The 13,217-nt window shown below is 53.6% G+C and overlaps 1 protein-coding gene across 9 annotated transcripts in view; it reads left to right on the top strand.

The window, feature by feature from the left end:
- ANKRD11 (ankyrin repeat domain 11) overlaps positions 1-13,217 on the top strand; it is a 228,687-nt gene that overhangs the window by 170,168 nt on the left and 45,302 nt on the right. For 4 of the 9 annotated variants that reach the window (XM_017513945.2, XM_017513941.2, XM_017513944.2 and 1 more), the window contains one exon: positions 7,841-7,983. Coding sequence is in view for 4 of the 9 variants with exons in the window: in XM_017513941.2 (XP_017369430.1) it covers positions 7,897-7,983 (87 nt within the window). In the remaining 5 variants the exon portion in view is untranslated. Of the gene's footprint in view, positions 1-7,837; positions 7,984-13,217 lie in introns of those variants that run through there. The other 5 variants (XM_017513943.2, XM_017513938.2, XM_037733255.1 and 2 more) reach the window with 2 other exon arrangements.

The raw sequence follows: 13,217 nt of genomic DNA, 5'->3' as shown, positions 1-13,217 counted from the left end.
TAGCTATGCAGTTGTACCTTTAACACACACGCCTACATTTCTTTGTCTTCATCATGTTTAGTTTATATCTTGATGCCTTCTGTGTAAGAGAAGCGTTTTCCTTGCTCTTCTTCCCCTCCAGCTTCAGAGAGCTGTGTGTCCCCTTGTCAGGTTCCTAGCTAGCTCCCTGTCCTACCGCATAGTGTGTGCTGGGCGTGACCAGGCCTTCCCAATGGGCTGGGAAGCCTCAGGTTGCTCCCTCGTCATGCCCTTGCCCCTGTGGTTCCCAGCAGGGCCTAGCAGGGCAATGCAGTCCTTCTTCCTCAGGGCCAGGACCCCCTGAGAAGACAGGTTCTGCAGCCAGGGCATAGTGTGGCCTTTACCTCTGTCTCCCTAAAACCATACTTTAGCTGAAAGGCAGCACAGCACTGGCACGTCCACACGGTACAAATGTATGACTCAGCAGACGGCAAAGCAGACGCCTCTGCAACCTTGACTCAGAACACCCTCGGTTTCACCCTCACTTCCAGTTCCCAGTCCGCCCAGACAGCCGTTATCCACACTTTCGTGATGTCGACTAAGTACGCGTCCCTAAGTACTGTAGTTTGCTATTTTCGGGAATTTATGTGAATATGCCGAGTGTTTTTGTCCCCAATATGATTATTATTATTATGTGTGTGTGAGAGAGAGAGGAGGGAGGTACAGGGTCTGGGTCTGACTGCAACAGCCAGGTTGGAGTGCAGTCAGAGCCAGCTGCTCTTGGCTCACTGCAGCCTAGACCCCCTGGGCCCTCCAGGTGATCCTCCTGCCTCAGCTTCCTGGGTAGCTGAGGCTGGACGGCATGCACCACAGTGCCTGGCTAGTCGTTAAATTTTTGTAGAGACAGGGTTCCTCAACATTATCTGTGGGGTTGCTTCATGCCGTGACGTGTGTGCTTTCCCTGCTGTGTAGTGTTCCATCCTCACATCCAGTGGCGTGCTGCAAACCCTACTGCTGTGAAGCATTTCATGCTTGTCTCAGGTGTGTGTGCGCCTGCCTTTCTTTTGAAGTGTATGTCCCCAGTGGCATTGCTGGGGCATGCCTATGTCCAATTTGAGTAGGGAGCGCCAGGTTCGTGAGGTTGCCCTGATGAGAATGGGTCGGTTTCCGTTTTTTCTACCTCATCACCAATACTTGTGTGTATTAGGGTTCTCTAGAGGGACACGACTAATGGATCAATGCATATGTGGAGGGCAGTTTATTGGGAGTATTGGCTCACATGATCACAAGGTGAAGTCCCACAATAGGCCCTCTGCAAGCTGAGGAGCCAGGAAGCCAGTCCGAGCCCCAAAACCTCAACAGTAGGGACGCTGACAGTGCAGCCCTCAGTCTGTGGCCAAAGTCCCGAGTGCCCCGGCAAACCACTGGTGTCGGCCCAAGAGTCCCAAAGCTGAAGAACTTGGCATCTGATGTTTGAGGGCAGGAAGCACCCAGCAGGGGAGAAAGCCGGAAGACTCAGCCAGTCCCGTCCTTCCACGTTCCTCTGCCTGCTTTATTGTAGCTGCGCTGGTCACTGATTAGGCGGTGCCCAGGCAGACTGAGGGTGGCTGTGCCCTCTCCCAGTCCACTGACTGAAATGTTAATCTCCTTTGGCAACACCCTCATGACACTCCCAGGTACAATACTTCACATCCTTCAATCCAGTGAAGTTGACACTCCGCAGTAATCATCGCATTTACGTTGGTTTTACTTTGGATTCTCTTAATGACTGATGTAGTTGAGAACTTTGCACCCACTTGCCGCCCTCCTGGCTCCCCTCCTCTGTAAGGTGCCCACGTAACTCCTGTGTCCGTGTTTGTGTTGGATAGTTCATGTTTCTCGAGCAAGGGGGCTTCTGTATGTTTCATGCAGCCTGGTGGCTGAGCATGCGTGTGTGTGACCAAAGCAGAGGTCAGAGATGCAGAATGCCCTGGCGCTTCCCACCCTGTGGTAACAGAAAATGGAAGTGGAATAGGGGCCGCATGTGGAGAACGGGGCTGCAGCAGAGAGCCTATGTGCCTTGGAACAGAGGGTGGGGAGGTGGGGGCAGTCCCTGCCACTGTAACAAGAAAACCACAGATCCTGTGTGTCTTATAAATAAGCAGAAATCTGTGTCTCATGGTTCTGGAGGGTGACATGCCTGAGATCAAGGTGCTGGCAGATTTGGTTCCTGGCATTTTCTCATGCAACATAGTGGAAGGGCAGACAGGCCTCCTCGCTGTGTCGCCAGGCTGATCACACCGTGGTGTGATCTCGGCTCACTGCAACCTCCACCTCCCAGGTTCAAGCGGTTCTCCTCCCTTAGCCTCCCGAGTAATTGGGATTACAGGCGTGCACCACCACTCCTGTACTCGCAGCTACTCGGGAGGCTCAAGTGAGAGGATGGCTTGAACCCAGGAGGCAGCAGCTGCAGTGAGCCGTGATCACACCGCTGCATTCCAGCCTGGGCGAAAGAATGAGATCCTGTCTCAGACAAACAAAATGAACCCCTCAAAAAGAAAGATAAGGTGTTTGGAGCATGGCCTTGTGTGCTACAGGCAGACCTGGCCTCCTCTCCATGCCGGGCTGTGCCCAGGGCTAAGGAGGCGCAAGCCTGGAGCCATGCAGGACTGCTCCTTCCAGCCTCTCCTCACTCCCCTTCCCTACCCTCCCCAGTGTCCCCACAAGGTAGACAGCCCTTTGACGTTTGATTCTCTCAATCATGAGTGTGCTCCTGTCTTTAGAATTGGAACTGGGATTGAACAGTTCTTGGACAGCTTTCTCCCACCCCTTTTTCCACCCCACTTCTGACTTCTCTGCATGAGGGCGCTTCCCTCCTCCTGGGCCTCTGAGACCAAGTGCCTGTGTGAGGGGGAGGGGGCTGAAACACATCCCTTCTCAGGGACTTTGGGCACCATTCAATATTTAAACGGTAGGTAAACAAACTAGTGGTCGGTGGAGTTGTTAACTTATGCAAGGAGAGGAGCATTTGCCCAGGACATGTTTAAAAGCCCTGTTCTATCAAAACACTCTGTAAGACAAATCTGAATTTGACGTGTGGAGAGTAACGTTGTCTGTTGAGGCAGAGAGAGTCACGCAGGTGGAAGGGGCTTGATGTTTTAATACAAATTACAGCAAGCCCTTGAACGACACAGGAGTTGAAGGCACCAATCTCCTGTGCAGTTGAAAATTTGTATATAACATTTAACTTCCCTAAGCTTAAGTAACAGCCTCCTGTTGACCAGAGCCTCCCGATCACATAAAGCCAGTCACAGACGTTTTGTATGTTATGCGTGTTGTACTCTCACCATTAGGGTAAGGCAAGCTGGAAAAGCAAAACTACTAAGATGATCATGAGGAGAAAACAGACCTAGGCCTCGCGCGGCAGCGATCTCAGTAAAAGGCTTTCATCCTTGTTTTCACATCGAGGAGGCTGAAGAGGAAGAGGAGAAATGGGTCTCCCCATCTTCGGAATGGCAGCGGCAGAAGAAAATCTGCGTATAAGTGAACCCACATGGTGCATGCAGACTCTAGCCCAGGTTGTTCAAGAGTCCACTGTACTTAGATTCTATCCTTTTATTCAAGGTGGATTTCAGCCCTGAAGTTTTTCTTTTTCCTGTGAGTTTTAGGAATTGCGTCACTACAGGTTTTTTCTCGTGTGGTCCTTCTTAGATGTTAGTGTGCGGAGCAGAACGGTGTGAAAGTGCAGGGTTGGAATCAGAAGGTCTCAGGGACCCGTGAGTCTCCGTGTTCCACAGGCTCCCTGGTGATGCCAAGGCCTCTGGCAAGAAGTGCTGTGGGCAGCCCCACCCCACGCCACCCCACAGGTGTTTCAGGATCCTAGACTAGCTCTGGTCCTAGATGCCCAGGAGAGGTAGCTCCAGATTCCCCACCAGTGCCTCCTGCTCTTCACTCCTCAGCTGAAGAGACCAGATCAGGCTGGAATTCCTGGAGTTTTTGCCAGACTCGTCTTATGGCAGTCAGTGTAACCCCTTCTGTGTCAGGCTTGGTCCTGGAGGTAGGCTCTTTGGTGCTTGCTGAGTCTTCTGCGGAGCAGAGGGAATTGCAGTTGGGCTCCTGTGTGTGCGGATGGGGAGGGCGCGCTGTCTGGGCTGGTTTAGGCGAAGGCTCTGTGCTTGCTGGCGTGTGGAGGATGCTGGGAAGCCTCCCCTGTGGTTTCCCTGGGCCGGTCTTGACAGCACCTCTCACACCTGAGTGCTCTCAATGCCACCTTCAGGAAGGATCAGAGTGTCCTTGTTCCTGTCATGTCTCTTGAGCCTGGTTGTAGGGGAGGTGGAGCCCCGGTGGGTTGCAGGGCCCCTTGCAGTATGGAGAGGCACAGGACAAGGACGGCTGTGCCCAGCATCAGCTGGCCCTGGATCCCAGAGCTGTCCACAGATATTGTCCACTCCACTGGGTTGAGCTGTGTCTTGTTTTGGCAGCTGTGAGGCTGCCAGGTAATGGGCAAGTTCCTGAACCCACAGCATTGGTGCTGTGGATTCTGCGTCAGGGAGTGTGCCGCTGGCTCATGTGGGGGACTCCGGCCACCCTGGACTCTCGGTGACCCTGACAGCCTGCGGAGCTGGGACAGTTGCCGTCCATCTGGAGGTGAAGGAACAGGGAATGTGTGGCATGGGGCTGGTCAGGGCCATGGTGCTGTCCGGCCCTTTCAGCCGCAGCTCTGCGCTTCCCTTCCCGTGGGCCGTGCTCGCCGCTCTGCATGGGGCATGAGTCAGCCCCAGTGTCCCGAGGCGCATTTCTTCTCCTCCTGACCAAAGGGTCACAAGTTTAAAATAGACTTTGCCCGATAACTTGGAAATGAGGGAGATATAGGCCGCTCTTAAAAGGAGTCTAGGCAGGGACAGCCAAGCCACCTTCCAGGGAAGAGACACTGTCTTGGGGGTGAGGCCCAGTGCCCTTGCTGTGTGGTTGGCTGTAGAGCATCGTGATGAGAAGGCACAGGGGCTAGGCCCAGGGAGCCTTGGAACTGTCTAAAGCGGGGACTCCCATATGTTCAAAGACTGCCCTATGTGACACCTCTGCCAGGGAGATGCGGAGGCGTCATGGCAGCCCCCACTCTCGGACAACGCCCGTGAGTAAGCCGAACCCGTGGGCTTGGCTCCTGAATGCCGTGTAACTGCTGGGAGAAGCCACTGACATGGCTGAGTGACGGTGCCTTGGGCCTCAGCTGGCTCAGCCATGTCATGACAAGGGGTAAGCCTGGCCAGCCCTACTCCTGGTGCCTGCAGACAGGTCCTGGGAGGCATAGGATGGGCTAGATGGCAGCTGCATCCAAACCAGCGGCATCCACGTTGACCCAGATGCTTCAGCAGCACATCTCAGCTCTGTCACCCATCCCGATGACTGTAATGAGAAGGGTGGTTCATGGAGAGGCTGGGGCTGGGGCTGCAGGGCCTTGAGCAGATCGCCGCCATCAGTAATGTGTTGTAGCAAAGGCCAGGCAGACAGGAGGGTCCTGGAAGGGCAGTGACCTGGATGGTCATAGCCATATCGTCATGCAGGTGGCTGGAGAAACATCTCTTTCCAGAAAACAGCGTGTGCCTGGGGCAACACTCCCAAGCCAACGGAGCGTTCAGTGTGATACAGGCCGTGGGAAGTGTTCCGCCTGGCGGGCGTGGCCCACTTTCTCCACCTCCTGAGTGCACTTCCAGATCCCTGGTCCATTGGGGAAGGTGCCTGGGCACAGTCCCAAGCTAGGGACACTGAGAGAACCAGGTGTTTCAGGAGTGAAGTGATAAGCCCTTGCACCGTCGGGCCCAAGCACTGTTAGTAGGCCGTGGGGTCTGCGCCCTGACCACGCCAGAGCTGTTCTGGGTGTGTCCATGGGCCACAGACTCACATCCGAGTTCAGGACAGTGGACTGTACCGTGGTGAAGGCTCCATTTTTCCATCCTGACAGCAGGCAGTCTGAGTTTTGTAAAATTTTACTTCCTGATAATCCTTAACTTCTACTTAGATGTTGCCACTGAGTTTCTAGATAGCTATGAGTTTGAACAGCCTTCCTTGAGTCAGGCGTTGAGATGACATTTCTCCACGCTGAGACATTCCAGTTTTGTGGTGGAAAACTGGAATAGAATGTAAAATTCATAGGTTCAGATAGAGAAAATGTCTTTGGCCTCAGCCGTCAGGGATTTTGTCAGAAACACCTGGCGCACCTGCACCATGGGTGGAGGCCTCAGGCAGTGAATACGTGGACCAGACCTGTCCCTCTCTCCAGAGTAACTTTGGGTCTGTTCTTGTGCCAGTCAAATACCAAGACAGTACTTTGTGGGATGTTATCATTTATTTTGGAAAGACAAAGCAGGTCTTGAGATGATGTTGGAAGAGAAGCATCTGGTGGTCTCACCCAAGCCTGCGTCCAGTAGCAGGTGGCACATAGCGTATCCTTGAGCTGACAGGGTGGAGGTGGGAGAGGCTTAGAGTGGAGCTGCCACTCACAGGAGTACCTGCACATTGCGCTTCAAAAGCCACACTTGGTGTACGAGCATGATGGGTAAATACGGGGGGCCAAGGACAGAAGCTGCTTCCCTGATGGTCATGCACAGTGGGGCTGCTGTGGTGACAGAGCAGAGGCCTCTGCACAATATGGTTCCTGTGAAATGTTTTTAACGGATGGCGTGGTGATGACCTCAATGGGGAACAGTGGCTTTGGGCAAGGGGGTGTAGGTGTGCCCCTCATTCCTCTTGTAGGTGCAGCTGGAAGGCCTGGCTGTGGTGGTGAAGAAACCTAGAAGGGCCACAGGCCGGGAGGAGGCCGTGCTCCAGGAATGTCCATGCTGAGCGTGGCATGGTGAGGAGACCAGGACGAGGCTTGGAAGGAATGAGTGTGCTCACACTGCATATCTTACAGGGGCCGCTTCACACCAGAGCGGCCAGGAGTCGGGAGCAAGGGCACAGGGAAGGCCTCTGCCTTGCCTGTTGAGTTTTCTGCAGGAAGAGTGTGATGGAGCAGAGCAAATAGTTCAGAAGTGGCTACTCTGGAAAGTTCTTGCAGGCTTTGTGCTGTAGGGATGCTTTCTCATATCCGTTACCTGGCTCTGCACTGGTTTCAGGCAGGGATTGGCTTGTGTGTGGGAGTTAGGTAAGAAGGTGGTTGGGTTACATAGGAGCCCTTGGCTACCCCTGAGAGGGGCAGTCTCTCCGTGGCCTGAAACTTTTTAAGATGCCAAAATTTCGTTAAATACAGAAAATAAAACATGGCTAATACAGTATGTGTCCTCAGATTTCTTGGGAAACCTAGGAGCTGGAGCCGGAGGCCCAGGGGAACATCTGGTTTCGTGGGCATGGAGTTGGGACCTTGAAGCTGCCGGGACTCCCTCAAAGACACCCCTTGCCCACCAAGTTAGGGAGCTGGGTGTGCAAAGGGCACAGGCCTGGTGGGGAAAGGAGTTGCTTCTCAAGTGGCGAATGGGATGTGAGGCTGAGGCTGTGGACCTGACCTGCCAGACCTGAGGGCTGTGTACTGCATTGCCTGTTGTGACCTTGCCTGCGCTGCCTGCAGGAAAGGGACTGCCTTGCGGCGCCTGACCATTTTGAGTGCAGTCTGTAGCAGGTGGGACCCAGGTGCTGCTGACAGCCACACCCCAGGCCAGTTGTACCTTTCTGCCGCCATGAAGTGCCTGACCCCTCTCTGTTCTCCTTCCTGCTCAAAGCTGCCATTCCCGTTGCTGGTGACCTGGGGAGGCACATCCTGAGATGCCCCTTCCTAGGCCCAGCCCCTACCCTGATCAGAATAGTTGCCTGCTTTGACGAGTTACTGAGTTTGTTGAGTGCAATGTGAGAGTAGATGAGTTTTATGCTGCCTCTGTGTTCAATGAATGTTGTGTTCTCTCTTTTGAAGCAGACGGTTGATGATGAAGCGCCAGCCGTGTAAATGAAGATCAGGTGAGGAGCAGGACGATGCCCAAGGGTGGGTGCCCTAAAGCACCACAGCAGGAAGACCTTTCCCTCAGCAGCGACATGGTGGAGAAGCAGACTGGGAAAAAGGTAAGGCTGCCCCCTCCCGCCCCTGCGTGCCCACCACACCCAGATGGGGATAAGGCCGGAACAGGGTACTCCCCACTCACGGCGCTCCCTGCTTGTGGCTAGCCTGTTCTCTGCCCTCCTGCCCTTTCATTGTGCCTCTGTCTGTGCCAGGAGTGGAGAGGGTGGTGAGGAATATCTTTCCAAAAGTGGCTTTGCTCTTTTTGTATTTGTTATTTGGGGAGCAAAGTCTGGCATTAAGTAATAGTTTTATGTACAGAAATTGCCCTGAGCCTTAATGTGGCTGCTTGTTTTTACACCCAGGAATACGGGATTCTGTCCTGGCTTCCATTAGACCTGTCAGACATTTAGATATCCTAACTACAAGCACTGCTGGGGAATGTCACTTCCAATTTTGGTTTATTGTGTATGTGAATAGGAAAATGATGTAAATTGAAACCACTGCATTTTATTAATGTGCTGTTCATGCTGATTCCTGGGCAGCAAACTTCCTGTCCTGCCATGTGCTGGGTGAAGCAGTTTCCTGGGGTGCAAACTTCCCGTCCTGCAGTAGTGGCAGGTGATGGTGGGTTCTGGGGTATGCACTTCCTGTCCTGCTGTGTTGGGGGAGATGCTGAGTTTTGGGGGTGCCTAGCGAACGTGAACTTGGACAGATGCAGGTTCAAGTTCAGGCTTTGCCATATGTTATCTTTGTGACCGTCCACAGGTCAGTATCTATCATGAGGCAGCTTGCTGTCTCAGCAGCAGGCACAGGAGTGGTTGGTGAGGCAGGGCCTTGCTGTGGAGGACACGGGTCAGCTCCTGCCAGCCTGTTGTCATCATTTAATCCTCGTGCTTCCTTGCTCTTCCTCTCTGCTTGGCCTGTGTGGCAGGCCATTCATCAGTGACCTGTCTGACCTTCTGTGGTCCCTGGTGGGCGGGTCTGCTCACTGTGGTTCTCGGTTCCCGATTGCCAGTTGCTCTGAGCTGCCTTCTGGTCCCCAGGTCACTACCTGTGAGGCCGCTCGCTGCTTCCTGTGCTGGTTTGTTGGGGCTCGGCTCTCTGGTCATGTTCTGTGTTGGGTGTGGTGTGAGCTCAGCAGGCATTCCACATGTGAACATAACCAGCAAGATGGCCTTCCTCTTAGCAACAACATGGGCAATTCAGTTCACTAATTTTTGCTTAATTGTGAAGCATTTTGTGAACACGGACACCTGGAGGTGCTAAACGACAGTGGCTCTGATACCCTTGATGTCTGGGCAGTGTCTGCTCCCACTTGCTCTGTCCTGAGCCCCTCGTGCCATGTGCAGGGTGAGGGGGTACCATGGCATGCAGCCGTCAGCGACGGATGAGTTGAAGCTGGTGCTTGGTCAGCACCACACTCCCGAGCTCAGTCACGGGGACGCACATGTCTGTGAAGCTTTTGATGGGTCTGGGTTTGGCGCTTGGGATGGGTGTGTCCTACTGAGCTCCTGAGGAGATGGGTGGTCAGTGCAAACGTGCGGCCTTCAGCCGTGAGGCAGAAAAGCACCAGGGCGGATCACTCTTCCTGATGGTTCCTGCTCTTTTGTGGCTAAGTGCTTGGAGTGTTGGGACAGCTTCATGTTGCCGCCCTGGCTTCATCTTCCTCATCTCATGGGGTTGAGTCCTGGGACTCAGCATTCATGGGGAGCAGCCCAGCTCTGCAAGGGTGCAGAATGCTCTGCACACAGCCCAGGCCTCACCCGGTCCCCTTGAGCTCCTGCTGCTGCTGCAAAGCTTCAGCTTCAGCACGTTCCATGCCTCAACTGAGCACTGCTTTTATGCATTGAAGAATTCCCCACGGACAGCTGGAACTGTCTCCCAAAAAGGTTGTGTATGGTGCAGTTTCAGCCTGAGAGCTTGGAGGCATCAACCGTGTCTCATGTTCACATGGGTGATGTGAGTGAGGGTCTCTGAAACAGTTGCTTGGCTTCTGTACCTGGGCTGTGCTGTAGGAAAAAGATGTTTGGGTTGTGCCCTTGGGAGTCTGACGCTGGAGTTCTGGAGTGGCTGTGTGAACGGACTGCTGAATGAACCTGGCCTGCACTCCCAGAGGATCCCAGCCTCCTGCCGACAGGTTCTAGGACAAGAGTGATAGTGGCGGCCTGGGTGGGATGCAGAAGGCATGAGGGGAAAGGAGATCCTGGCTCTGGTGTTGATGGCACCTGTCACTCCTGTTGGTCGAAGATTAATAAGCAGTGGAGGGAAGAATCAGGTCTCAGAAATGCTTATTGAGGAGGGGATTCTGAGCAGTTGTACACACCAGCCTGCTGTCCGTGGTGGAGCCCTGCATCAGTGGACTCGGAGGGCAGGCAGTCCAGGCAGGGTAGCACGAGAAAGGCCCGGGGAGCCGGCAGGTTGTGTCGGCTCATGGGGGCCGGGTGTCCTGACTTGCAGGCAGCCCCACCACTGACATGTGTTCTCAGCTGCTGTGAGCTGTTCTCTTAGCTGAGGAGAAGAGAGACGTGACTTCGGTGGTTCTTTCTGATATTGTAGACGCAAGCTGTGTTCACACATGTGCTATGAGGGATGCATGGATTTGACTCTGGGTTTTTCCAGTTAGGTTGCTGTGTTCTGGGTTCCGTTGTGAGTTTTTGGTTTTTTGTTTGTTTTGAAACATGGTTTGGCTCTGTCACACAGGCTGGAGTGCAGTGGCATGAGCTCAGCTCACTGTAACTTCTGCCCCAACCCCAGGCTCAAGCAATCCTCCTACTTCAACCTCCCTAGTAGCTGGGGCCACAGGAACATACCACCACACCCAGCTAATTTTTGTATTTTTTGTAGAGATGAGGTCTTACCGTGTTGCCCAGGCAGTTTCTTCAAACTTCCGAGCTCAAGCGATCCTTCAGCCTTGGCCTCCCAATGTGCTGGGATTACAGGCATGAACTCCCACATCCAGCCTATCCTGGGTTTGAGTTTTTGTTTTTTTTTTTTTTTTTTTCAACTACTCACAGTAAAGCCAGGCAGTTTTCTCATGGAGGCAGACAAATTTTAAACGTATTACAGGGAGTAGGGAGCTCTCAGACCTAGTTGAGCTTTCTTAGCTTAAACAGTAGCTTGAAATAGAATGTCTGGGAAAACACACCCCTGTTTGCAGCTGCTATTAGAAGCTGGATTCCTTAGGGAGGGAGTGATGCCAGAGTGCCAGCACTCAGGTGCACACGTCTGACATGCCCTTCTCCTGGTAAAGGCCAAAATGGCTTCTGCTCAGTTTTCTTCCATAAACTCCCATTTCCCCAGGTAAAGTTTTTGTTATTAAAAACAATGTATGTTTAGATTTTTCCGAAAGAATCGTGATCTCCATGCCATATACATGGAAGATGGAAATGGAGCCCAGCCCAGTCCTGGGGCCGTGCTGACCTGACGGCTTATTCTTGTCCCTTGCACAGTCTCAGGCACGCCAGAGAAGGGGCTCCCCTCAGGGCCCCCTCCGGGAGGCAGTCTCTCACCACTGCTGGCCACGTAATCCTAGAACTGCCAGGCTGCCTCAGGAAGAAGCAGCAGGTGTCTGCATCATTGAGTGTGTTCTGATCCAAAGGTGTCTAGGGCCGCCAGAGAGCAGCATCATCCCCAGCCCCATGGCTCGGTCATACGGTCTTTCTGTGCTCCGTGCATGCCACCTCTCAGCACAGACAGCCTCTCAGCCACCAGAGCTCCATTTGGTGGTTCTCAAAGCATGTCCTCCAACCGGCAGAGTCACCTGAGCACCTGGATCCTGTTAGGAGCCCGCATTTGCAGCCCCGCTCAGACCCTGCGAGCTGTGTGGAGGCGGAGAAGCTGGAGGTGGCGGCCACGGGCATAGAAGCTGCAGTTGAGAACTACGCATGTGAGCTCTCCAGCAAGTCTCAGCGGAAACCCCCCAGTCTGCATCAGTTACTTACAGACTCCTGTCTGGTCTGAGAACCCTCCCTGAAGGTAGCTTTGTCAGTGCTGCAGGTGAGGGGTTGTGAGCTGCGTCAAGACAGGTATTCGAGAAGTGACCTTAGGCGAGAAGCTGGGAGGCGGGTGCCCGGGCTTTGGTGTGTCCCACCTCGTGCTGTGGCTTTGTGAGCAGGTCTGGGATGGGTTCTATTCAGAACAGAGCCCAGAACTCACCCTTGGAGGAGCAGGAGGCTATGTGTGATGGCAAGAGCACAGAGGGCAAAGCTGGGCCCAGCCACCGCCTGAGTGTCAGCTCTGCCTCAGGCTCAGACAGGCCTGAGGCCATTATGGGCCCACGTGGGATCCTGGAGAGGGTGATTTCTGTCCATCCTTTTCACTAAGGCAGAAAAGGACATAGGACATAGAGCAGATCACAGAGGAAGCCGGATTTGCCAGACTCGGGTCCGCTTCTCTTGCCAGTCCTTGGGCTCAGAGCACAGAGCCTGTGGCCGGCCAGCCCCGCACATCCTAGCAAGCTCTGACTACTTCTGCTTACCCACCACCCAGTTTACATGCCTGCATGCTGACTCCGTCCCACCCTCCCCTGCATTATTCCTGTCTCAGAACACTCGGTCTCCGTCTCCTCCCACCACAGGTTTAACTCTGAAGGAGTGAATTTGCATTCTCTGTGTTCTCAGTTCTGCCTCATGGTGTCTGCACTGAGGCTCACCCGATGCTGTGAACGCTGAGCCCTTCAGGTTCTCACGTCACGATTTAAGAAGTGGAAGTCCTGGCTGGGCGCAGTGGTGTGGGCCTATAATCCCAGCACTTTGGGAGGCCGAGGCAGGAGGATCACCTAAGGTCAGGAGTTTGAGACCAGCCTGGCCAACATGTGAAACCCTAAAAAATTTTTAAATTTTTCTCTCTACTAAAAATAGAAAAATTAGCTGGGCATAGCAGTGCATGCCTGTAATCCCACTTGGGAGGCTGAGGCAGGAGAGTCACTTGAACTAAGGAGGCATAGACTGAAGTGAGCTGAGATCGTGCCACTGCACTGCAGCCTAGGTAACAACAGAGTGAGATTGTCTCGGGGGAAAAAAAGAAAAGAAAAAGCAGAAGTCCTTCCCGGTGTTCCTTTTCCTGATTTTTACTAATAGAATAAAGCAAAAACTTCCCACTTTAAGGACGTAAAAGCCAAGGAAATCCTCTTGGCTCTGGGTCCTTAGTGGTACATAGTGTGCTAAGGGTCCTTAGACAGTGGGGGATAGTGTGCTAAGGGTCCTGAGACATTGGTGGATAGGGCGCTCTGGGTCCTGAGACAGTGGTGGATAGGGCGCTCTGGGCCCTGAGACAGTGGTGCGTAGGGCGCTCTGGG

The sequence above is a fragment of the Cebus imitator genome, unplaced genomic scaffold (genome assembly GCF_001604975.1).
Source record: "Cebus imitator isolate Cc_AM_T3 unplaced genomic scaffold, Cebus_imitator-1.0 Scaffold509, whole genome shotgun sequence".
NCBI lineage: Eukaryota > Metazoa > Chordata > Mammalia > Primates > Cebidae > Cebus > Cebus imitator.
Note: the sequence above shows the minus strand (reverse complement) of the source record. Positions and strands in the feature narration are given on the sequence as shown.